This window comes from Centruroides sculpturatus, unplaced genomic scaffold (genome assembly GCF_000671375.1).
Source record: "Centruroides sculpturatus isolate CEXI.00-Female unplaced genomic scaffold, Cexi_2.0 scaffold754, whole genome shotgun sequence".
Classification (NCBI taxonomy): Eukaryota; Metazoa; Arthropoda; class Arachnida; order Scorpiones; family Buthidae; genus Centruroides; species Centruroides sculpturatus.
In genome coordinates this window covers 216,940-242,023 of record NW_019384868.1, presented here as the reverse complement: position 1 = coordinate 242,023, position 25,084 = coordinate 216,940, and the positions used below count along the sequence as shown (strand labels likewise).

The 25,084-nt window shown below is 26.7% G+C and overlaps 1 protein-coding gene across 1 annotated transcript in view; it reads right to left on the bottom strand.

Moving 5' to 3' along the window:
* LOC111630799 (epidermal growth factor receptor substrate 15-like 1) overlaps positions 1-25,084 on the bottom strand; it is a 127,229-nt gene that overhangs the window by 49,479 nt on the left and 52,666 nt on the right. Inside the window, exons 10-16 of the mRNA XM_023374958.1 lie at positions 18,997-19,142; positions 15,396-15,565; positions 9,690-9,775; positions 8,641-8,812; positions 5,814-5,876; positions 954-1,001; positions 713-862 (exon numbers count right to left, since the gene is read on the bottom strand). Of these exons, the coding sequence (XP_023230726.1) occupies positions 713-862; positions 954-1,001; positions 5,814-5,876; positions 8,641-8,812; positions 9,690-9,775; positions 15,396-15,565; positions 18,997-19,142 (835 nt within the window). The remainder of the gene's footprint in view (positions 1-712; positions 863-953; positions 1,002-5,813; positions 5,877-8,640; positions 8,813-9,689; positions 9,776-15,395; positions 15,566-18,996; positions 19,143-25,084) is intronic.

The window sequence follows — 25,084 nt, the reverse complement described above, 5'->3', positions numbered from 1 at the left end:
CAAAATCCCATGTCAAGGTTGACCTGTCACCAGTTGTGATGTCAGAAGAGCATGCCTCATTTTTAGATTCAAGCTTGAGTCATTTTTTGACAGCTTTAGCACAACCAAGCAATTCAGTTGTGCACAGGAACAATTTTTAGATAGATCCTTCATTAGCTGCATGCAAATTAAAAACACTCATTGTCTGTACTGTTTTTGATATGAATGCACTGTTTGGTTTGAGATTTGACATACTGACAACTCTATGCACTAAGTAACAGCTACATATGATGCATTAGTACACTTATTTGAAAGTATATAAGAATGTTCTATATTTTTAGAAGATTATCCATAATCTATAATTTCCATGTGACTTCTGTAGAAACTATGGAAAATCTGTAGTGATCATCATCAAAAATCTATACTTAGCACCTCTGATATATTGAAAAACATTTTAAAATATTAAAAATTTGAAAAACTCCACATATGAATAATACTGTTCTATTCTTATAAAAAAAAAATATTACACAAAAGTTTGAAAATTGAATAAGTTATTATGTTCCATTGAGTTTTATATCTGAATATAAACTGAGAAACATTGAAAAACGTTTACAACATTTAAATAAAAACACATATATAAAGAAATAGTGGTTTGCTGTAAGTTATGCAATAACAATTCTTCAATTATAAATGTGTTCTTTAATTTTAAATTTAAAAAACTTTAAAAACCTACCTGATTTATTTGTAATTGTGTGTCCTGTAAGGATTTTGAATAATTATCTAAACTAGTTCTACTACTATTAATCTGTTGTTCAAGTTTTGTTTCCTCTTGTCTCAATTCTGTTAATTCTTGTCTTTTGGTATTTAATTCTGATTCTTGATTCTATATATAGAAAACACAAAATTGTTTAAGATTTATTAAACTTAAGAATTATAGTATAAATTTGAGATATGAATTCATTAAAATATATTACCTCTAAAGTGCTTTGTTGTTCTTCTAATTGTTTTTTCATATTTTCTACCTAAATTAATATAACAATAACAATAAAAATACTGTAGTCAAAAAATATCAGATGCATTAACAAATAAATTACAAAACTCAGGAACAAATACAAATCAATATAAAATTTTTCTTAATCTTTGTAATAACTTTTTCAAATGCATTTAGCATGTAAGTATAAATAAAACAAATACACTGCGTGCCAAAATGCAATCATTGTTTTTGAGTATTAAAATACAATTATTGTATAATTAAACAAACAGTATAAAATTTAATCAAATACTTTCATTATTTATAATATATTAAAAAATATCAGGCATCATTATTTTTCAAAGACCAAGAAAAGGATAAACTTACATTCAAATACAATAAAACCCTGTTAACACAAAACTGAAGGAATTTACAAATTGTCATTCTGTATTAATGTGGTTTGTATAAAGAAAACTTTACAAATTAAAAAAAGGCAAAATCCAAATTTTCTTTCAGTTATTTCATTAAAATATTTTCTCTTAGATATGTTTAAAAATAAACTTATGTTTCTCCAAACACACACTTTATTGAGATATAGTAATTTGTAAAAAGAATCACTACTCATTTTTCAACTTCAGTTAGAGTTAGCAGAACCACAATTAAAGCTACTGAATATAACATGCTAACTTATCTGCCAAATTCAATCCAAGAACTAAATATGCATAAATCTGTACAAATTTTAAAATAACTTATTGTTTGGATTTCAATGACAATAGTTTGTTTTAAATTTTAAAATTACAAACTAATTACAATATTTAATATTGTAACTCAGTTGTTTAATTAAAAGTAAAAACTATTTTGTAAAATTATTAACTCTCAGTTTCCAATGTACATGTCAACTGTCTTAATTAATTATTCAGCATTGTCACAGTATATAATAATTAAAAAATATATATATTTTACTGTTTAAGTTAAAAAAATATCTGTTTTGCCTATCATATCACCATGTCTTCAAATTATGAATATGACAATTTATAGTTAATACATTTTTTTGTTTTACTCTTATTAATCTTATTACATATTGAAAATTCTTAATTTTTTTAGTGTATTTTTGTCTCATTTTCAGTTTTTATTTTTGTCTGTAGAAATAAATGTTATGCTTTCAGATTATTCAAGCTCTATATTCAATAATATGAGCATAACAGTTAAAAATTGTTACACTCTTAATAGAATATATAATTCTTTATTTTTTTATATAAGAATTGTAATATATTTTGCAGAATAGAAAATATTGTGTTTTTATGTTGTATTAACTATTAATTTGATGATTTTAGAGCTTCTTTCTGATCATCCTGATTATCTAATTCTCATATTAATAAGATAACTTACAACAGGAATGCATCTATACTACACTATTTTTATACTAAATATTATTTAGTACTTAACCGATTTTGTTTTATTTTATATTTAATAACACTATTTGAATCATTTATTATAAATAAAAGTAAAAGTAAATAAATTAATAAAAGCTTCTATGCATAAAAAGCAATAATTATTGCTTTCTAAATATTTAAAATCTTTTTAAATACATGTATAATATATTGTTATCAATAAATAAAAATAATTTAAAATATTATAATTAATAATTAATGCATAAATTATTTTTATTCCAAAATATTCAAGTTTATACAAGGGTGCTGAAAAGTTTGCAATTTTGCCCAAATGCAAGAGAGAGAGCAAAAAGTATGCTACAAGTTGAACAGAGCGAAATCATTCTCTTACAGCACATGCACCATAAGAATCCATTACAATCATTAATATTCTTACTTTGACAATTTAAATTCATAGTGACTGCTCCAAGACCAAAATTCAGCAACATTGAGAAACATATAGTCATGAAGTTCTTATTCCTACAGAGGATAAGACTACAGGATATTTACTCTGAGATGCTAGTGACTCTAAGATAGGACTGCCCTTCCCTCACAAGGGTAAAGAAATGTATGGCATATTTCCAAATGATCATTTCAGCAATAGATGAAAATGCAAATGAAATTCATGATCTGATGAATTGTGAGAGGTTTTGAAAGAAACATGGCAGGGAAAACTGAGTCAAGGCCTGATCTTTCTGCAATACAACATCCTTGCTCCAAACCATATTTAAAAAAATCCAAAAATTTGGAGTTCAAATAGTTCGGCTAGCAGCCTATTTACCAGATCTCACCACTCAGATTATCATCTCTTCCCAGCTTTAAAGAAATGCCTAAAAAGGATGAAATTTGTTTCCTTCATAAGGAGGTCATTGGAGCTGCAGAGGTTAAAAAAAAAGGAACATTGTAATTAGTATGTAAAGTTGAGAGGTAATTATGTTGAATAAAATATATTCACTTTATCAAATTTCTCTCTTCTTGTACGAAAAGTCACAAATTTTTCAGCATTCTGTCATACAGTCAAACCCATTATTATGTTATCAATTTATGTTAAATGGATTTTTGGTTGCATGGATGAAGATAAGCATTTTAATGGTAACGAGTTCAGTTAATATGTAATATAAAGTTTGTCATGGTCCCATAAATTCAACAACAGTTTTATTATGTCAATTAATATAAAGTTATATTAAATGACATCAGAAAATCAAAGAGAGTTCCAAATATTATGAAATTGATAAATAACGATAAATGTTGCCTCAGTTGCCAGGTATACCTCGCCTTACATCGGTAATTGGTTCCAGGAGAGGTGACATAAATCGAAAAATGATGTAAGTCAAATTTACTTGTCTCCAAATCTACTTGTCACTAGGCTAAACCATAAATTACCATTCCCAGTTCTGTATTTTATTTATTAATGCATTTTTAATAATACAGTAGAGCATCGATTATCCGACTCAATTGGGGACTGGGGTTGGTCAGATAACTGAAAAAACAGATAACCGAAAAGTATGAAAAAATATATTAGTATAGTATATTATTATAACTCATGTAATTAGTATATTAGTATATCGCTACTAACGTACTTCATATTGAATTCTAATCGATGTTAAGCCTAACAATTTTTTTTAAAAATAATAATTGTCGCTATTGTGTTGTTAAAAATTATTTTTAAATTATTTTATTGCTTACACAATAAACAACCACTCATAATTAAAAAATTAAGCCACGTTTAAATACTGGCATCCCTTTCATGGTCGAGCCAGTGTTGCCAGCTAAAACACCAAAAATTTAACAAAAATAATATTAAAGGAGCCAAGCAAATATTATAGCACTGCATCACCAGTGGACATTTGAATTTGCCAACTAGAACGCAGTCGGTTAACCGATGTGACAATTGATCAGGGATTGGATAATCAATGCTCTACTGTATATGGTTAATAAGGATCTATTTTAAGCTTACAAACAAATAAATTTTAGTTTTTAATATAGTACAGAAAAAAGTAGTCTAAATTTACGAATGCATGTACTGTAAATACAGTTCATACTTGTAAATGTATATATTTTAATATGATTTTATGTGCTTTAAACATTTTTCTAGTGATATTACAACTTCAATATTTGTGGCGGACAGATGTAAAGTTGAATAAAATGACTTAAACTTGATTTTTATTTTTCCATATACTTTTTTGACAAACGACGTATAATCGGGAACGATGTAACTCGAAACGATGTAAGTCGAGGTATACCTGTATTTTAAAAATTGAGAAAACAACAAAACAGCATTCCCTATCAAAAATAGTTTAATTTGTTTTTAATGTTTTTATATTTATTTAATAAAATTAGTAACAGTAAAAAAATAGAATGATAATTAACATTCAATGCAGGAAATGATAACTGAATAAAATAATGAATGTAAAAAGATAAGTATAGTAAATGATCAATTATATTATTATCATCATCGATAAATCATAAACCAATTCATTTTTATAATTTTTCCATCAAATTTATCATCGTAAATAAATAATATCAAGGAATATCATCATTCAAAATGATTAATTCTCAATAATATGAATTCTAACAGAATTAAAACAATAATTAATACAATAAAAAATAACAAATTCTTAAACTGCATATTTATAATATAAGCACATTGATAAATATATGACAAAAATTGGAAAAAATAATTTTTTATTATAAAGCAGATATTGTTGGGTTAGTTATAATTTTCTGATTTATCCACAGTGAAAAATAATTTACAACAAACAATTATAACAATTTCTATAATTTGTAGTGTGTTTAATATTAACATATTATACAAATACATATATTAATGTTAAATATTAAACACATTATAAAATATAGAAATGGATAAACTATTAACCTTTGTGAACATTTATGAAAATTCTTGAGTGAGTTTTATTCTTCCATTAATCCACATGAGAAATTTATCTTACATGCAAAATTTATGCCTTTATAATGAAAAACAGTTTCTGATAATTATATGTATATTTAGTATTATTATATAAGTGTTTATATCTAGTTACAAATAAATAAAATTGTATATTATGAAAATATTGCTTTTATGAATATTAAACAATACAATTTTTAATGATAAAAATTTTTATTGAATGTATTTTACATAATTCCAAAATCTTTCTAAAAAATAAAATTAAATTTTATATTGATTTAAATTTCCTGAATTTTTAATTATTCTTAATATTATAATTCACAATAATCTTATGCAATATTTTTATTTATTTATAATAGAATATACAAGACAGGGTTTAATATGTTAATGCTTCTGGCAAATTATTCAAAAAATAAATTAATAATTTTAAATTATTGCATATTTGTGATTCAAATAAAATTTTTAAAAAATTAAAAATAACAAAAGAATAAAATGATTTAATTAACATGCACACACAACAATTCACTACCTGTCTCATTTCTTCTTCTATTCTTTCTTTCATTTCAGATAAACTTTTTTCTAAGGAACTTTTCTACAAACAAGTATAATTAAAATTGGCAAATTCAGCTAAAAAAATAAACTATATAAATGCAGATTTAAAAAAATCATATTTATAAACATAAAAATCAAAAAAAGCTTTAAAAAATTGAAAAATAAATTTTAAATGTAATAAAATTGCTTCACTCAGACAAATCAAACCATGCAATTTATATAAATTAAGTGAGCTAAAAAAGTAACAAAAATATATACCTAATAATTTTATTTAATTATTTGAATAAGTTAATAAGTTCTATACTTAATCAATAACCATATGTGCCAATAAAAAATTTCACTTTAAATTCCTATCTTAAAAACATATCTATTTACACTTTTGCAAAAGAGTTTTAATCTGTATAAAGATTTTGATAATCTGAAACCATGTTGTAATTCTTCTTTGATTCTTAAACACTAAGTAGAGGGGTATGTTACACCCGAAACGTGTATTTTAAACACATATCAACTGAACTAAATAAAAATGATAGAATGCCAAGTGTTTGAATTTATTACATAGTGTTTAAGAATCTATATAAAGACATTTCTAATTTTGATGAAGTTTGATGATATATTGTTTACATTTCAATAAAAGAAAGTCATTACATTAACAAATATTTTTAAAAATATAAAATAATATATATTACTAAGTGTTTTTAANTTTTTTTAATCAATCAAAGCCAATAAAAATTTAATCAATAATAATTTTATTGCAATTATTAGATATTTAAATCAATTCATTAATTTATTTAAATAAATATTTATCATCATAAACTATACATAAATTATAACTAAAAATTTAAGCAGCAATTTTTTCTAATGTTCAATTATTTTATAAACAGTAAATTATAAATTAATAGTTTTAAGAGTAATTTATAAATTTCATTATTTAAAAGAACCTTGAAATTTAAGGCTTAAATCAAAAGTCAATATCATAATTCAGTAATACCATACTGATAATATTTATTTTTTTTAAATACATTATTTTAAGTACTTTGTATATTTCTTCAAAACTTCTTATTAAAATTTCCAACAGATTAAAAATTTCAGAATTTAATATTATGAAAAATATATAAAAATAAAATATTTCAAAATAATAGCAAAGTATTTTATACCACATTACAGTAGTTCAAAAACTGTTATTTTTTCAACAACTTTGTCATAAACTTAAGAGTTAAAGTTCTGAATTTCTTATACATTAGCATATCTACTACAGAAAATATTGTACATTACTGTTTTCTTTAGAACTCAATAATATTAAAATATATTATAAATACAAATTAATAAGCAAAGGGAAGTAAATTTCAGATGATTAAATTTCACCAATTATTTATTAAAAATCAAATAATGTAAGCTTATTATCACAGAAATGAAAATTGTTAGAATATCTAAGATTTAGTCTAAAATGTTTTCAAATAAGCAGCCTTTCTTTTATACGTATCGTATATCTTGGCAGATAAGATGATAGTTGAATCATAAAAAACAGCCCCCAAAACCCAGGGTCATCTTATAGGGCAGATACAAAAAAAATTAGATTGAAATTTATATAAATTAAAACCATTATAAAAAAACGGACAAACCTTAATTACTTACTAGTAGAGAGAGTAGGGTATGTGCACAAAATAGAATAGCCCATACAACATTTTTGTGAATAGTCAAGGTCATTACCCAAATGCTGAATCAGTGTGAATGTTTGCAACAATTGCAAGGCAGTGCTGCCAGATGCAAGAAAATAAAATTTGTTCATTCAAAAAATTACAAATAGGACATAATTCCATATACACTATATAATATTATTATTCAGATGAAGATCACTGACCTAAACTAAATTCATGGGCCATTGATAGTTTGGGGGTCGTCTTATAGGACAGATATATGCTAAAACTATAAAACTTTGACAAAGATTTATACCTCGTCTTATCTGCCAAGATATACAGTATATATATTCCTAGGATAGGTTCATCAAATTTATTTTACACCACTAAACATAAAATAAATTCAAAACAATTATCAACATTTAGTCATTAATTAGTAATTAAAACCAATATTACTATTATTATTCAAACATATTTCTTTAAAATATCAATAAACCTTGAGTTAAAGTATAATAAGTAACTAGACAATTGAATGTACTATATTATAAATAAGATCATGTATTACAAACATGATAAGGGGGAAAAAAAATATGACTTTATATTATTAAATGTATATAAGAAAATAGAAAATACAAAAATTCCTTTAAAAATAGAAAATGTTAATAAAGAACAGAAATAAAATCTACAAAACAAACTAAATAACTTTTTTAATACAGAAAAAACTGTGATTATAACAATTAATACTGAATGAAGAATGCATCTTTAAATTAAGGAATATGACATGTATAAAAGTTTAAATAAGAAATATTAAATTTCAACAGTTGGGTAATTAAATGTTTAACTTTAATCATTTGTATATGACTAAATAATGAAGTAGGTGTTGGATTTATTTAATATGATTTTGATTCATTCATGTCAGAGTAAAATGGCTATAAATGTACAATTTTTGTTAAATGATACAAAGTCATTTTCATAGATGATAGATTCTAAACATGAAATAATTCAAATGAAAACATATTAATGCAATGTGAAATTAATGTAGAAACATATAGAAAGAAAATAAATTAAAACTTCATAAACATGATATGCTTCACTTAATTTTATACTAAATAATTTAAAAATTATTATTATTATTATTTATTATATAATTAAAATTAAATTTTTTATAACCTGATTATCTAAATCATCTAAACGTTTCTGTGCCTCTCCTTTTTGTATTTCAAGCTGTCTTAGCATAGCTGTTAAAGCATCTTTTTCATTCTGTAAATTTTTTAATTCTCCATTTTTTATTTTAAGATCAGCTTCTTTTTGAGCTATATCTTGCTCCAATGTCATTTTCTCTCTATAATGATAATATTCAATTAAAATGATTGTTTATCAAACTTATTTTAATTAAGTTTGCAGAATTTAATGCAAGTAAAATAAATCTAAAAAATTAGATGATTCCATTATAGTTGAATATAATTTGTTTTATTTTGAAGTTTCAATTTACAAAATAAAACAAAAATCTAATTTTAAGATATTTTAAAAATGTTTTGACAAAATATTTTTAAATTTATGAAAAAACATATACATTTAATAAAATGAAAATAAATTCATTAATTTCAAAAGAAAAATAATATTTATTTATTTATTTTAATATATACAAGGAAATGTCTTGCATTCAAAGGATTTCCTCCCTGAATAACAATAAAAAACCCAAAACATAACACGAATTTAAGAATAATACAAAATGCATTTACAATGACATTTAATATAATATTGCAACTGTTCTAAATGCAATAATATAATAAAAATGTATCAAAGAACCATATCAGACACATTATCAGTTAAAATATGTTTTGAAAATGTTAAGTTTATTTGAAATCTTATAATTAAGAAGAATAAATTTATATTAATTGTAATATTCAAAATCTGTAATTTACAATCTTTTTGAGTTCAAGCTTAATCTTTAAATGGAATAGATTAATATTTACAGAATTCTTATTCAAAATAATTATTTCCTTAACTTTTTTATCTAAATTTAAATTTGTAGAATAGTTATTGTGAAATAATCTAAACTTCCTTAATTGTGTAAGCAATAACACTAATATTTCTTCCTTAATTAATATATTGATACATAAAGTATAATAATCAATAAATTATATTAACATTTATTTCTGAAATATTTCAATAAAATTTTTAAAAATCATGTCATGCAATAAATAGAATTTACTTACTTTTGCAATTCTTTTATCTCATTATTAATAATATCTATTTCTTTATTTCCAGAACTATCAGATACTTCTTGTATTGAACCATTATCCTAAAATAAGTATTAATAATAATAATAATTAACTATTAGATTTAATAAATCATAACATATGCATTTATATATTAAACATATATAAATGTATAATATGAAATAAAAATGTGTGTAAAAATAAAAAAACTTCTGCAACAGTACTATATGAATATAAAAAACAAATATATTAATTAATGCAGTAATATGAATACATGAATAAATAAAGCTATAAAAACTTAACAACTCTAATCAGATAATTTTTTTTACTTCAATTAAAAATGATAATGTAAGAAAGATAAGTTCATTTCAATGAAACAAGATTTTTAAAAAGGAAATTCCTTTTTTCAAGGAAAAAAGTGAAAAAGGAAACATTCTTTGTTCCTCCTTTTTCTTTTTAAAAGAATTATCATTTTCATTAAAATAATATAGCTTTATTTTTGAGAAGTTTTAGTTTAATTTACTTATTTCACTTTATCCTCACTAAATTTTTCTTTCTTAAAAAATTAATAAAAGACTTTAGAATTTAAAACAGATTTAACCTATAGTCTTATCAATATTATTTTTTCATTTTTAATCAATTCAAATAAAATGTATTCCATTTAATAAATGACTTTTTGTTTTTATTGTCTATTTTTAGTAAATAATGTTGCCAATTAAATGTTTATTTTAAATCAAAACATTATCAACACAAAAAATATAATAATGGTATCAAATTTTACAGCTGATTATTATTGAAGTTTGAAATTGTTATTCAATCAGAATGCTTTATATAAGCACTATAAGATGAAAAGGTTCAACTAAGTGATAGAAAAAACAGGAATAACACACACAAAACTGAAAAATACCAGAATTACTGAACATTTTGTGATTATAACAGTTGATCAAATGATGAATCTTGAATTTGGAATCAGTTTAAAAAACAGATTAAATGCTTAATATTAAAAAAGACAGTAATATTTACATATGACTATTATTATTATTATTGTTGTTATGTTTTGTGAGTTAGAGTTATACTCGGTTGACACCGGTGGCTGTGTACTATGCCAGACCAAAGTCAAGGCATAGCAACCAAAACAAAACTAAAATTAAAGAAGTGTGTCAGTGTGTGTGTCTGTATTCAGGAATTTCCTAACAATGTGGCATGTATTCAATATAGTGGCCTTCTGTAGTGTGATGTATGTATTTCTACTCAATTGTAATGTTCCCAGGCTTTTGTGTAGTGTGTGTGGTATCACACCTGTACAGGAGAGAACAACAGGTACAATAACTACCCTATCCATCCTCCACAGATGCCTTATTTCCTGGGCGAGTTCTGTGTACTTGCTAATTTTTTCAGTCCCTGTGTTTTGTACATTGTGATTTGGAATGGCTATGTCTATAATGTATGTGATTTTATTGTGTTTGTCAATGAGTGTGATGTCTGGTCTGTTGTGGTAAATTGTTTTATCTGTGATTATGGCTCTGTCGTAGTACATTTTGTGCGTGTTGTTTTCCAATACTGTCTGTGGAATATACTTGTAGTATGGTTCGTGAATGTCTACCAAGTTATGTTTCTTTGCAAACTCTTGGTGTATTATATTTGCTACTTGACTATGTCTGTGTAAATAATCTGTCTGTGCCAAGAGCTTGCAACCAGAAGTGACGTGTTGTATAGTTTCTGGCATGATATGACATTTTCTGCATGTGTCATTTGTGAGTGTTGTATCTTTGAGTATGTATTTTCTGTAGTTTTTAGTATTTATGACCTGATCCTGTATGGCAATCATGAATCCTTCCGTCTCCCCAAAGAGGCATCCCCAATCTAACCAGCTGTTTGACACAGTTTTGTCAACAAAATCCTGGGCCAGGTCATAAGAATGCCTACCATGGAGGCCTTTTGAGCCCACAATTGCTTGATGGTGTCTATGCTTTTTATATGTTGTGTCATGTCTGTATGATGTGAGTGTAAGTTTAATGGTGTGTTATTTGAGTCTGCTAGAGTTACTGCTTTATGTAACTGTGATGTTTCTTGTTTCCTATAGAAAAACTCTCGCACTGACTATATTTGTTCGTAATAAGGTTTATAATGTCAATCAGGCCACATCCGCCATCTTTACGTGGAAGGGTTAATCTTTCTGTGGCAGGTTTAGGATGTTGTTGTTTATGCTTAGTAAGTGTTGTTCTTGTTTTCCTTTGGAGTTACTCAAGATCTGTGTGAGTCCAATGTATAACTCCAAAAGAGTATGTAAGTACTGGGACGACATATGTGTTTAATGTTTTAACTGTGTGTTTTGCATTTAACTGTGTTCTGAGAATAGCATTTAACATACTTTGGTATTCTTTAATTAATCTTTGCTTTATTTGTGTATGTTCCATTAGTTTGGCCTGTTGGAATCCTAAATACTTATTGAATCCATGGAAGAGGGCGAGTTCTACAACATCTCCACTTCCAAGTGCAAAATCTTCTTTCTTCAGGATTCCTTTTTCTATGTGAAGTTTTTTGCATTTTTCTAAGCCAAACTCTATTTGTATGTCCTTGTTATATGAGTGTGTGATTTGTAGGAGCTGCTGAAGTTGTTTCTGTGTGGATGCATAAAGTTTTATGTCGTCCATGTATTGTACATAAGATGTGACAGCGTAAACTGTTGTTTTTTCATGTCTGATATTGTAGCCATATTGTGTGTTGTTTAACATGTTGGATAATGGGTTCAGGGCTAGGCAGAACCAGAGAGGACTCAAGGAATCTCCTTGAAAAATTCCTCGCCTAATGAATATTTTGTTTGTTTGTATGGTAGTGTTACTAACTCTGAGATGTAGTGTTGTTCTCCAATGCTGCATAGTGTTTTGGAAGAATGCAACAAGTGATGGCTGTATTTTGTACATGTGTAGAATATGTAGCAGCCAACTGTGTGAAACACTGTTGAATGCTTTTCTGTAGTCTGTAGTCTATATATGCCATGTGTATGTTTCTGTGTTGTTTGTATGCTTGCCGTAGAATGACTGAATCTATGAGTAACTGTTCTTTGCATCCCCTGTGATTTCTACAGCAACCTTTTTGTTGTTCCATAAGAATGTCGTGTTCTTCAACATGTTTGTATATTTTGTTTGCGATACAGGATGTCAATAATTTGTAGTGTTGGAAGACATGTAATTGGTCTATATTGTGTGGGGTCTGTAGTTTTGTTGTTTTTAGGTTTCATGTAGGTGATGCCCTGAGTAAGAAATTTTGGCATGTCTTGTGGATTGATGATGATGTGTATTAGATGTTTAGCTAGTTCCTGGTGCAGTGATGTAAACTTTTTGTACCAGAAATTGTGAATGTTATCTACACCAGGTGTCTTCCAGTTGTCTATTCTGTTCACAGTGTAGCGGATGTCATGTACGTTTATTTCAGCACAGGGCATAGTTGGTATGTTGTGCAAATTTCTGTTCTCCTCCTCGATCCAGCCTGCATCAGCAATGTGTGTAACAGCATTGGACCAAAGAGAAGACCAATAAGTTGTGAGTTCTTCTTCTGTTGGTATGCCACTGTGCTGTGTATCAGTGTTTGTTTTGGTACTAATTTGTCTGTAAAAGTTTTTTTCATTGTTTGTAAATAACTTATTTTGTTGTTTTCATTGTGTACATGTTTTGGCTGCAAGTTTCTGTTTTAGTGTATCAATGTATTCTGTAATGTGTGTGTTGTGATGTTTGTGTTTTGTGTGTGTTTTGATTTTCTTGAAAATGCTTTTGAGTTGTTTTCTAGGTTTAACACCCTAATTTGGGTGTTATGTTGTTTTTAGTATATTGTGTCAGCCTGCCTAATTGATGTCTAATGTCATTTATTTGTGTTTCTATTCTTCTCTGCCAGGCAGGTTTGTGATAGAATTGTGTTTTTTATGTATCTGTCTATGATTGTATTTTCAGTCCATGGTGTATTACTACTGTGACTGCCCCAGCATAAACTAATGTATGATTGTCTGAGAGTGTAGAAATTGAATGAATGTAGTTTAGTAGTAAGTGAGCGTTTACATAATTTAGTGTTTTTCCTACTACCTTTGACATGTTCATTTTTGGTATTCATGGTCTTTGTGTGGAATCTGTACCTGTATATTTAGTGAGTGTTTCCTGAAATATAAGTGAGAGCGTATTAACTAATTCTATGTCTATCAGTGATAGATGAGGAAGTGCCTGTAGTATCATTAGTTGTAGTTGTTGTATGTGCACTATTATCAATGCTTGTTGCTGGATTATCCTGACAGGTTACATGATCTTCATTACTAATGTTAAATGTTTCTGTCTGTTGATGTATTTGATCAGCAACCTTTTTTTGATAAGTTCAAGTGTTGTTTGTGGAATAAGGTTGTTGTGTATAATTGTTCTTTTTTGATCGACAACCCTTTGTTCGGTGACAGTGAGGTGACGATATTGTTGTGTGAATCTATGGTGTAGTTGTTGTCTGTATGCTGTCATGTTTGTTTCGAGTCTTGTGATTGTGTAGTAAGTACAGATGATAAACTCGTTCATTTCTGTTGTCCATTTCATCCGTTGGCATGGTTTTCCAGCCTTTGTGGTCTGTGGATGCATTGCCACAGAAACACCAAGGCTAGGTTGATTCCTCACATCTGTTGAGGGCATTGTAGTAGCCATGCTTGGGCCAGTGCTGCTTTCACCACCAGTAACCAAGGGAGACTGTGGCCTATTTTTCGAACATGAGCCTCTGCCTAACCCACGAACGTGGACCTTGTTAACCCAGGCAATATCCAAGCTGGTATCATATTTAGATCTGGTTACTACCATGATAAATATCTCCACATAATGTGGGTGTGGTCACTCTTAGCTTCATTTCTCCCCATAGACCTTACTAGCATGGGTGTCCCTACCAGGAACTTATCAACCAGCCTGCATTGCCCTATGGATCAGTAAAATTTCTGGGCTCTCCCACCACAACCAGGTGGTGACCACGGGAGAGTTATTATTATTATTAGAATTGAAACAAAATACAAGAATTTAAATAATATCAAAAAGAAAAAATAAACAGATTAATAGAAAATATTTCTTAAAATAACAGAATTTTAATATATTTAACTAGGTCTGTAAGTTTAATTTTTTTAAATTGAAACTCAAAATTAAAGTACAAAATATATATTAAAATAATTTAAAATAAATTAATAAAAAATAATTAATTACCAACAAATTGAAAAATAATAGAAAATTAGCAAAAAAAGAAGAGACTTCAGCATGATCATTTTTCATTTGTAAATGTTCCTGATGAAAAATCCATTTTCTTAGATTCAAATATACATAAAATACCACCAACACTATGTAGAATGATTACAACATTTATATTCTAATTTTAAATGTATTTACAATATTTTATCACAAAGAAATTAGGTTATTATAACTGTTAATAAAGCTGATTACTTTTATTTTATAAACATGTAAAAAACATTACATTGCATTTTTTTTCCTATATCAGAAACTGAATATTTTATTAATAAATATATTCTGTTGATATGCTGATTAATCATGATTAAAATTAGTTTTAACTATTACAATAATTTTTTCAGAGTTTAAATTTTTAACCAATTAAATATAGAATAGATAACAAATAATTGCTTAGTAATATTGTATTAAAATTTTACTTTAACTTGTTAATTTTATTTATAAACTTTTTACTTACATGTATTGCATCAGAACCAGGTTTTGGTCTAAGAGTTGGAGGAATCATATCTGATGTAAGGCTAGTAGGAATTTCTCCACCTTGTAACTTTTTATTAACTAAATACATTGCTAAAGCAAACTGTTCTGTATTCAATTTACCATTCTGCTTTACATCACATAAATTCCTATATAAAATATTTAAATATAAATAAACACAATGATACAAAATATTAATTTCTGATGTTTCTACCATAATAAAATTAAAAAAAGTAGTATAAATTATTACAAATAATTGTAAAATTTATCATCTATATAGTAAAATATAGATGATATATTGTAACAAACACTAGTATAACAAAACCATTATTATAATGAATTTATTTTAAGTCCTTGTCAATTTATTATGTATCTTAATGTAAAAATATTTCAATTTATCATCATAAAAATTTCATCCCTGTATATAAAAAAATTATCATTATAACAAAATTCTTAAAAATATAAATTAATCATCTTTCATTGTCAACAGATACCATTTCAATATTTATCTGCAACACAAATTTTAATCATTATTGTCAATTTAGTTTGTAGTGTAGGATCATTACCAGGGGATGATGCAAGAGTGGGCAAGGTGGGTGGCTGTCCAGGGAGACAGATTGCTAGGGGCAGCAAAACTGGCTGAAGAAAATAAAAATAATCATACTTTTCCTGTTAGCAAAAGAGTCATGCCAGTCATCTATCTAACATCTTTCAGGGGAATTATTTTGAATTAAAATAACATGACTTCTAGTGCAAACCAGAAGATTTTATAATCAGGGTCTCCTGCTCTAGGTTTCTGTATCTGGTCTTGTGTTTCATCTAATTCCATTCTTGAGATTAAGAAAGACATACAGACACAGAAGGATGACAGTGGAAATTTATAGGTCTACAATTTTTTCAAACTGCAACCCTACAACAAAACATTCTTAATTTCAGATAATTGATTATTTTAATTTTAGAAAATAATTAAGTAATTCAATATGAGAGGTCCTAGCCTTCACTTATTATTTTATAAAATAATATTAATATTATATCTTTCTTTGTTTGAAAAAGAGCATAAAAAATTGAAACAATAAACATGTTTATAAGCTGAAAACGAGAGAAAAATCTAAACTAATTTCAACCTGCCCTACAATCATGAATTTAACTGGGTTTTTTACATTTTACATTATGCCTGTATTTAAAAAAGAGGTGAAAAATAACTAGTTTGTCTAGGACAGCATAATTGCTAGGTCAGCTCCTTGTCATTAATTACTGTACACCATCATCCTAAATAGTAATCTTGACTTTATCTAATACTTTAAAAGTGAAGTCAAGATTACAATTTTTTTGTATGCAAATAACATGACATATCATTTTCTGGTAAAATAAAATGATGTGCCAAATAGCATATTGAAATGTTGTGATATAGTTCAGAAGTTAAAAAAAAAAAAAATATTTGATTACACATTTAGTACAATAAAAAATTACAGATTTCTTTCAACAAAAACCAATAGCTATTCTCAAGAGAAAGTTATTATTTATCATCTATTCTTCTGCTACTTTGTGTATCAGCTGTTTGTTTAAAACCGTGCTGACAATAAGTTTTTAATTACAAGCATACTTTATTTGTGTTTAGGGGTAACAGTTTCGTTCACCTACTTTGAAGCTTAATAACTCCTGTGGCTTTTGTCAAAATTTCTGAAATTTTGCAGGGAGGTTTGTGTATTAGGAGCATTGGTCTATTAAATTTTGGAGGTTAAAAGTCGATGAAGATAGAGAGGGTCATATGTCATATCTCAAGTGGAGTTAGACTTAATGAAGATTTTATTCAATATTAGCATTTACATTTTTTTTTATAAAACTCATCTCAACCTTCAAAATTAAGCTCTTTGCCATTTTATAATAATTTTAATAACACAAAAAGTTTTTTAACAAAATCTCATAACAGATGGCACATAGAATTTGAATTTTGTTCTGATGTATTTTTGTGTTTATTAAGCAAATATTTTTCTATAGTAATATCTCAAACATGATAAAACCAGATCTCAGAGTGCCATTTTCCCTCTGAAAAAGCAAGAAAAGTGAGTTAAAATACAGAAACAGTGAGTAAAAAGTGAGTGTAATAGTGACAAAACAAAGTGAAAACATGGAAGGAAAACTCAACAAAATAGCAGTAAAAGTTGTTTTTTTCTCTTTTTATTCTGTTATGGTTAAATACATTTTAAACATTTCTGTATATTACTGTAATACAGTAGCCATTCNAGTGAAAACATGGAAGGAAAACTCAACAAAATAGCAGTAAAAGTTGTTTTTTTCTCTTTTTATTCTGTTATGGTTAAATACATTTTAAACATTTCTGTATATTACTGTAATACAGTAGCCATTCCATTATATCGCGGATTCGGATAAATCGCATTTTTTTGGTCCTCCAAATTTTAAAATACCAATTGCCATTGAATTTCTATTTGCAACAAAATACAGTATTTCTACCATTGTCCTTGAAACTACCACTGAAGGTGAAACAACAAATTCATCAAGATCTAAATATGCAAAACAGGTAGACATATCAATTGTTATTTGTTTTAAATAATTGTCTTTTGATATTAAAAATTGCTTATTTGTTAGTTTTAGTCTCCTCATTTACAAGTTTCTGTGAATTCAAAATTTTACACCTTTATGTGAATTGACAGGTCAATTCACATGAAGGTGTAAAATTTCGAATTCACTATACTGTGTAAGGAAAAGATTTCTTTAATTCTGAATGGAAAGTTTTTATACAGTAGTAACTTTATTTTGCTTTTTAGAAGATTTTTCCTCTCTGTAATTTTATAAATTTTCTTGGTTCTATTATATGTTCCATATTTATTTTTAAAAATTTTCAATAACAGCATTTATAATTTTTACTGAAAAACATATTACACAAATTTTTAATAAGCGATTTATTGTGAAAATAAATCGCTTATTAAATACTGTATAATACTGTACTATGTAATAAAATTGTAACTGATATTTTGTTTTTATATCGATAGTGTTTGTCTTTACATGTCATTGTTAAAGAAACAATGCTAAATGTGCATTGGTGGTATCGATGTTTATGTAAACGTCGATTAATACGATATAACCAAGAATAAAGTTCAGTATTGAAAAACTAAGCTTATTTTATATCAAAAACACTTGCTGATGAAAAAATAGAGGATAGAGATTGCATAGCATGTATAATCTGTCTAGTATAAGCCCAGAATTTAGTAGTACTCGGTTATATTGAGCTTTTTTTCTTTGTCTTCCGACTAGCGCAATATAACAAGAAGCTACTGTATTTCCATTAAACTATAAATACTTAAAAGTATTTGGCATCTGTAAATAATCGGTAATGAAAAATGATGTTCTTTCATTCTGATTATTCTGGATGTTTTCAGCTTCCTTCCTTTTTTAGTTCCTTTTGCTTTTGAACACTTTTAACACTAACAAGCATTACATGTGCTTCCTGTACTTCATTCATGTTCTTGCTGTTAATGGCCTTCTCCCAGTTTTTTTTTTTTTTGTTTTTTTTTTGCTGCTTTTAACAAAACTTGGCCTGTTGCATGTATTTCACTTTCTTCTACTTTTTTCTGGTTTAAGCACTCTTTCTGGCAGTGATGCTCTATCAGGAGGAAGTACGCCGCGTGAAATTGAAAATCCCCGTTCCACATCAGCATTGCCATAAGAGAGGGTCAATGCTGATTTCACTAATTTAGCTACACTGGGACATCTATCATGATCAGAAATTGTTTATTTTTTGATACTTTGAGACGTGTAAATATTGATTTCAAAATAAATTAATAAATCTGAAATAAACAGATTTTAAATAGTATAAGTATAACAAGGTTTTAATAATGGTTTCATAAATAATAAGGAACTTTTTCCTGCAGATGAATAAAAAGCAACATCGTTACAACATTGTTAACCTTTTGGGAAGCGTGTGAAAATTTTTCCTGCCAGCAATCACGTGTTTTACTTTTTACAACACTTAAAATTTATATAACATCTATCTAACTTTAGTGCGTAAATGGCTTGGTGCGTAAATAGTGGTAAATGCAGGAAACGAACATGGTTTGTCACACTAAGTGTGACAAACCATGTTCGTTTCCTGGTGGTAGGCGAATGCGAAATATGGTCATAGGGAACACACGTAATCTCTTGCATTTCATTAAAAAATCCAGCTTCGCTCTAGCCTTAGTAAAGCTGATGACGATCTTACAGTATGAATTAGTCGGCATCACTTAATAATTATATAATATCTACTGCACACCGGATTGTATAAAATAAATATTACGTACTTGAACCTATAACCGATGTGAATTGAATACTTTTTTTCACGACGAACGTTTTCATAACCCCTTCTGGGCTCTTCTTCAGGTGAAACCGCTGGATCAAACACCAAAAACGAAATTTGAAAAAATACGAATTCTGTCGAGTTTGAATCGTTCGGATTGTTCCTTATTTCGTCACATGACATGTTTGAACGTGATCGAAGTTAACGATGAACGTCCAAATTCAAGAGAGAAAGATATTATTATGATATTTAAAAACGTGCGATTGTGATACATAATTTAATACTGTTCTCACATGTTCCCCAGTACCTTCTGTTTTTATTTTTTATCTTATTTTTAATAAATAATATTTCGCTGTTAATCTGTATGTAGTAGGTTTTGCCATGCCATGGAAAGGCCGATTTCATCTCTTGAATTAATACAAGTGGATGTATCGTATGCTCTAAAAATTTTCTTCTCCTCCAACCATTTTAGATGGTGCATGTGCGGTGTGGTGACGATTAATTAAAATTTACCAAATAAATTAAAAGATTCCATGTGTAAATATGAATTTACATTTTCATTTACTTTTTTAGTCTCAATTAATGCACATTTATAATCAGCACAAGAAAAGAAATTTAAAAAAAAAATGGATATTTCACAAATAAAGTAATCACACATTTTATGAAAATAAAAATTACTACACTAAATAATTATACTTGTAGTCAATTTGCACATACATTTAGGAATATATAGATGTGATTAAATGTTAACAATATGCTAAGAAATCATTAAAATAATTTTAAATAATTTCATAAACTTGAGTTAAATAGAATAAAGATAAATAAAGTAAAAAAACATTCTTGTAAACAACAACTCCATAACCCAATTATTAATTAAAACCAAATGGTTTGCCAAATTATTGGGCTATAACAAGAATAATTAAATGGTCAGAAACGAAATAATTTGTCTAGAGGTAGGAGGTTACACCACTTTCTCGTGTTAATTTTAATAATTATAATATATTGTTGCTCAAACACTATTAAGTGTGACAAATTTAAACACTTGGCATTTTTTTCATCTTTATTCAGTTGATACTAAATAACTAAATAAATATTCAACTAAATAAAGATGAAAAAATGCCAAGTGTTTAAATTTTTCACACTTAATAGTGTTTGAGCAACAAAGAAATTACAAAACACGATTTCAAATTATAAATAAAAAAATTATAATATATTTTAAATTTAGAAGCGGCAGCAGTGTTGTCAGCTTGAGCAATTAATCCCTCGGCATAGTGTGTTTTTCCCTACAAAGGTATTTTTCTTAGAAAACAGCCAAAAACGTAGGGATGCTTAATTAAAATACTTATTTTTAATCCCCATAGATAGAAATGCAACTCTGAAGAACTAGATTTTGGCTAATGACAATATGGCATGAGTACATAACTTTAATTGATATTGGCTCAATTTTAGCTCTTTACATACATGAAAGGAATTTTTGTTTCCTATAACCAAACAACACTAAGCGGAAGTTGTGATTTTGAGTCTCGCTCAGGGCCGAGATTTTCTTCCAGAAAATTCTAGTCTAATAGTTCAATAATTTGGCAGATTGTTTGACTTTAAAATTATTTTTGATTGGTCCCACATCTTAATTGAGCACCATGGAAATGACCAAAAAAGTGAGAAAAGTGAGAAAATGACCTAAAAGGTGAGAAAAGTGAAGATACTTCAAAAAAGTGAGTACAAGTGAGAAAAGTGAGTGACTCCAAGGCCTGTAAAACAGAGACAAGACATTGATTCTGAAATAAAAGGTAAAAACTTGAAAAATCAAGTTGTATACTTGTTTTTATTCATAAATTTTGATTTTATCAAAAAAATAAAATTTATTTATTCTGAAAATTATCCGCACTCCCAACATTAACATCTTTTGATGTTTTTTATAACTTTTGATAGAATAAAACAATTGAGTTATAATTTTTTTCATATTGAAAAATATGTATATACAGTATTAACAAAATTTTAAGAAATTAATATTTTCCCAACCCCCAACTCTAGGTCAGGAATGAAAATATAAATAAATTTTTTTAATGAAATTTTTTGAGATAAATATGTTTTTGTGTTATTAATCATAATTTTCATCAAAGTAAGACAAAGATCTTTATATTTTGAAGAGGTGGAGAGAGAGAGAGAGTAATATTTTTAAAATAGTTAAATGATTTTACAAGTAATCATTTTTATTAGTAATTTTATGTACATCTGAAGACTTAATGGTAGTAATTATTAGGGATGAAAAGGAAAACAAAGAATGCTGAGAAAGTCCAGCAATAACATTGCCAGCTTTTTTAATCTATAGTTTAAGTCAAGTTCAATACATCATGCTTCCACATACATAATTTGCTTACTAATATTTTCAACATAATAATATTAAACTGTGTAATTATATAATTTAACATAAAAAAATGAATATAACANTGATTTTGAGTCTCGCTCAGGGCCGAGATTTTCTTCCAGAAAATTCTAGTCTAATAGTTCAATAATTTGGCAGATTGTTTGACTTTAAAATTATTTTTGATTGGTCCCACATCTTAATTGAGCACCATGGAAATGACCAAAAAAGTGAGAAAAGTGAGAAAATGACCTAAAAGGTGAGAAAAGTGAAGATACTTCAAAAAAGTGAGTACAAGTGAGAAAAGTGAGTGACTCCAAGGCCTGTAAAACAGAGACAAGACATTGATTCTGAAATAAAAGGTAAAAACTTGAAAAATCAAGTTGTATACTTGTTTTTATTCATAAATTTTGATTTTATCAAAAAAATAAAATTTATTTATTCTGAAAATTATCCGCACTCCCAACATTAACATCTTTTGATGTTTTTTATAACTTTTGATAGAATAAAACAATTGAGTTATAATTTTTTTCATATTGAAAAATATGTATATACAGTATTAACAAAATTTTAAGAAATTAATATTTTCCCAACCCCCAACTCTAGGTCAGGAATGAAAATATAAATAAATTTTTTTAATGAAATTTTTTGAGATAAATATGTTTTTGTGTTATTAATCATAATTTTCATCAAAGTAAGACAAAGATCTTTATATTTTGAAGAGGTGGAGAGAGAGAGAGAGTAATATTTTTAAAATAGTTAAATGATTTTACAAGTAATCATTTTTATTAGTAATTTTATGTACATCTGAAGACTTAATGGTAGTAATTATTAGGGATGAAAAGGAAAACAAAGAATGCTGAGAAAGTCCAGCAATAACATTGCCAGCTTTTTTAATCTATAGTTTAAGTCAAGTTCAATACATCATGCTTCCACATACATAATTTGCTTACTAATATTTTCAACATAATAATATTAAACTGTGTAATTATATAATTTAACATAAAAAAATGAATATAACAAACTATGTTAAAATATTACATATCATATATAACTTACAAATTCATTAAAACAGCACTGGTTTATAAATTTAAAATCATATATCATAATATTAGATAAGCAAAATATAAATAAATATATGTACATATATATATATAAAATAAATTATCTATTTTGTTTTTTTCTACAGTACTTGATTTTCAATGAATTGATTTAAGAGTTAAATTAATATTGCTATATTATTTTTGCTAGAAACTTAATTAACTAATGATATAATTTAGTTTACACTAAATTATATCATTAGTTAATGAAGTTTCTAGCAAGTGAGAAAAATTTCATATTGATAAATATTTATTTTTCAATATGAAAAAATTAATACAGCAATATTAATTTAACTCTTAAATCAATTCATTGAAAATCAAGTACTGTAGAAAAAAACAAAATTAGTAATTTTCTATTGCGATTAAAAAAATCTGTCATTGTTATTACTAATAAAAAGCTTAACTTAAGATGGAAGATCACAAAACGGTGAAAATGTATGTTGAAAAACATTTATTCAAGATTCATATTTAAATGAATTCCTCATTTTCCTGACCACTGATGACGAGAGAACAACATATAGCAATATTACATGACTTTTTTGAACAAAGAAATTTTTATTCAAACACTATAAAATAAATATACGGGATACAATAAAATTAAGATTTTTAGATATTTAAAAAGAATTTCAGTAAACCAAATTTAATTATTTGGAAATTAATAGTAATGATCAAACTGATAATTTTTTAATTTCCTGAGTACCACTTTGCAAAAAAGTTGCTTCTCATAATTCTAATATAAATTAATTTTTTTATATTTATAATTTATAATTAATTAATATAATTAATTTTTATATTTATAATATTTTTATGATATTTCTATAATAATTTAATTCAATTTTCATATTACTATCCATTACTTTTTATTCTTATAAATAATATCATAAATTAAACTATTGGGTTGTTCGGAAAGTAATTTTGTTTTTTTACCACTAGACAAATTAGTCATATTTTTCCCACCATTTTCATTCTAAACCTCATTATCATTATATATTTTGACAGCTAACATTTTAAGGCTTATTTGTAAAAAATTTTGTTTGATTTTATGAAATTTTTATCTTTTGTGTCCCATCAAATATGGAATATATATTTTGCTCTTTTATTACTGAAAAGGGAGAAATGCTGTTCAAGCGAGAAAAAAATTGTGTGATATGTATGGAGATGATGTATTGACAGAAGGACAGTGCCAAAACTGGTTTACAAAATTTTGTTCTGGCAATTTCAATATTGAAGATGCACCACATTCTGGATGGCCAGTTGAAGCCAATGAAAACAACATAAAGGCACTGATTGCAGCAAACTGCCGAATAACAACACGTGAAATCACTAAGAGATTAAATTTGTCAAATTAAATGTTTATGATTACTTGAAACAAATTGGTTTCATTTCAAAGCTTGATATATGGGTTCCACATGTTCTTAAAGAGAGATGCTCTCTTTGGTGGGATTTTAAGAAAATTTTTTTTGGAGCTTTTACCAGACAATTTAACAATTGATTTGAAAGTGAGCTGCTATCGAGTAATATCATCAAACAGAAAAGACAGCCAGAATTGATCAACAAAACAGGTGTAGTGTTTTACCACGATAATGTCAAATTTCACACAAGTTTGGTAACTCATCAGAAACTGTTATAACTTAGATGGGATGTGCTATCACACTTATCACACCAACCATATCCGCCAGATGGAGCACACTCAGATTATTACTTGTTCCGGTCTATACAAATTTTTTTTAACTGTAAGACTTGAAATGACAATGTCAAAAATCACTTGGATCAGTTTTTTGTAAGCAATGATCAAAACTTTTATGAATGTGAAATCATGCTACTACCAGAAATGATGACAACAGGTATTTGACCAAAATGGTCGATATATAATTCAATAAAATATTTATTTATTATAAAAATATTGTGTTTTTTTT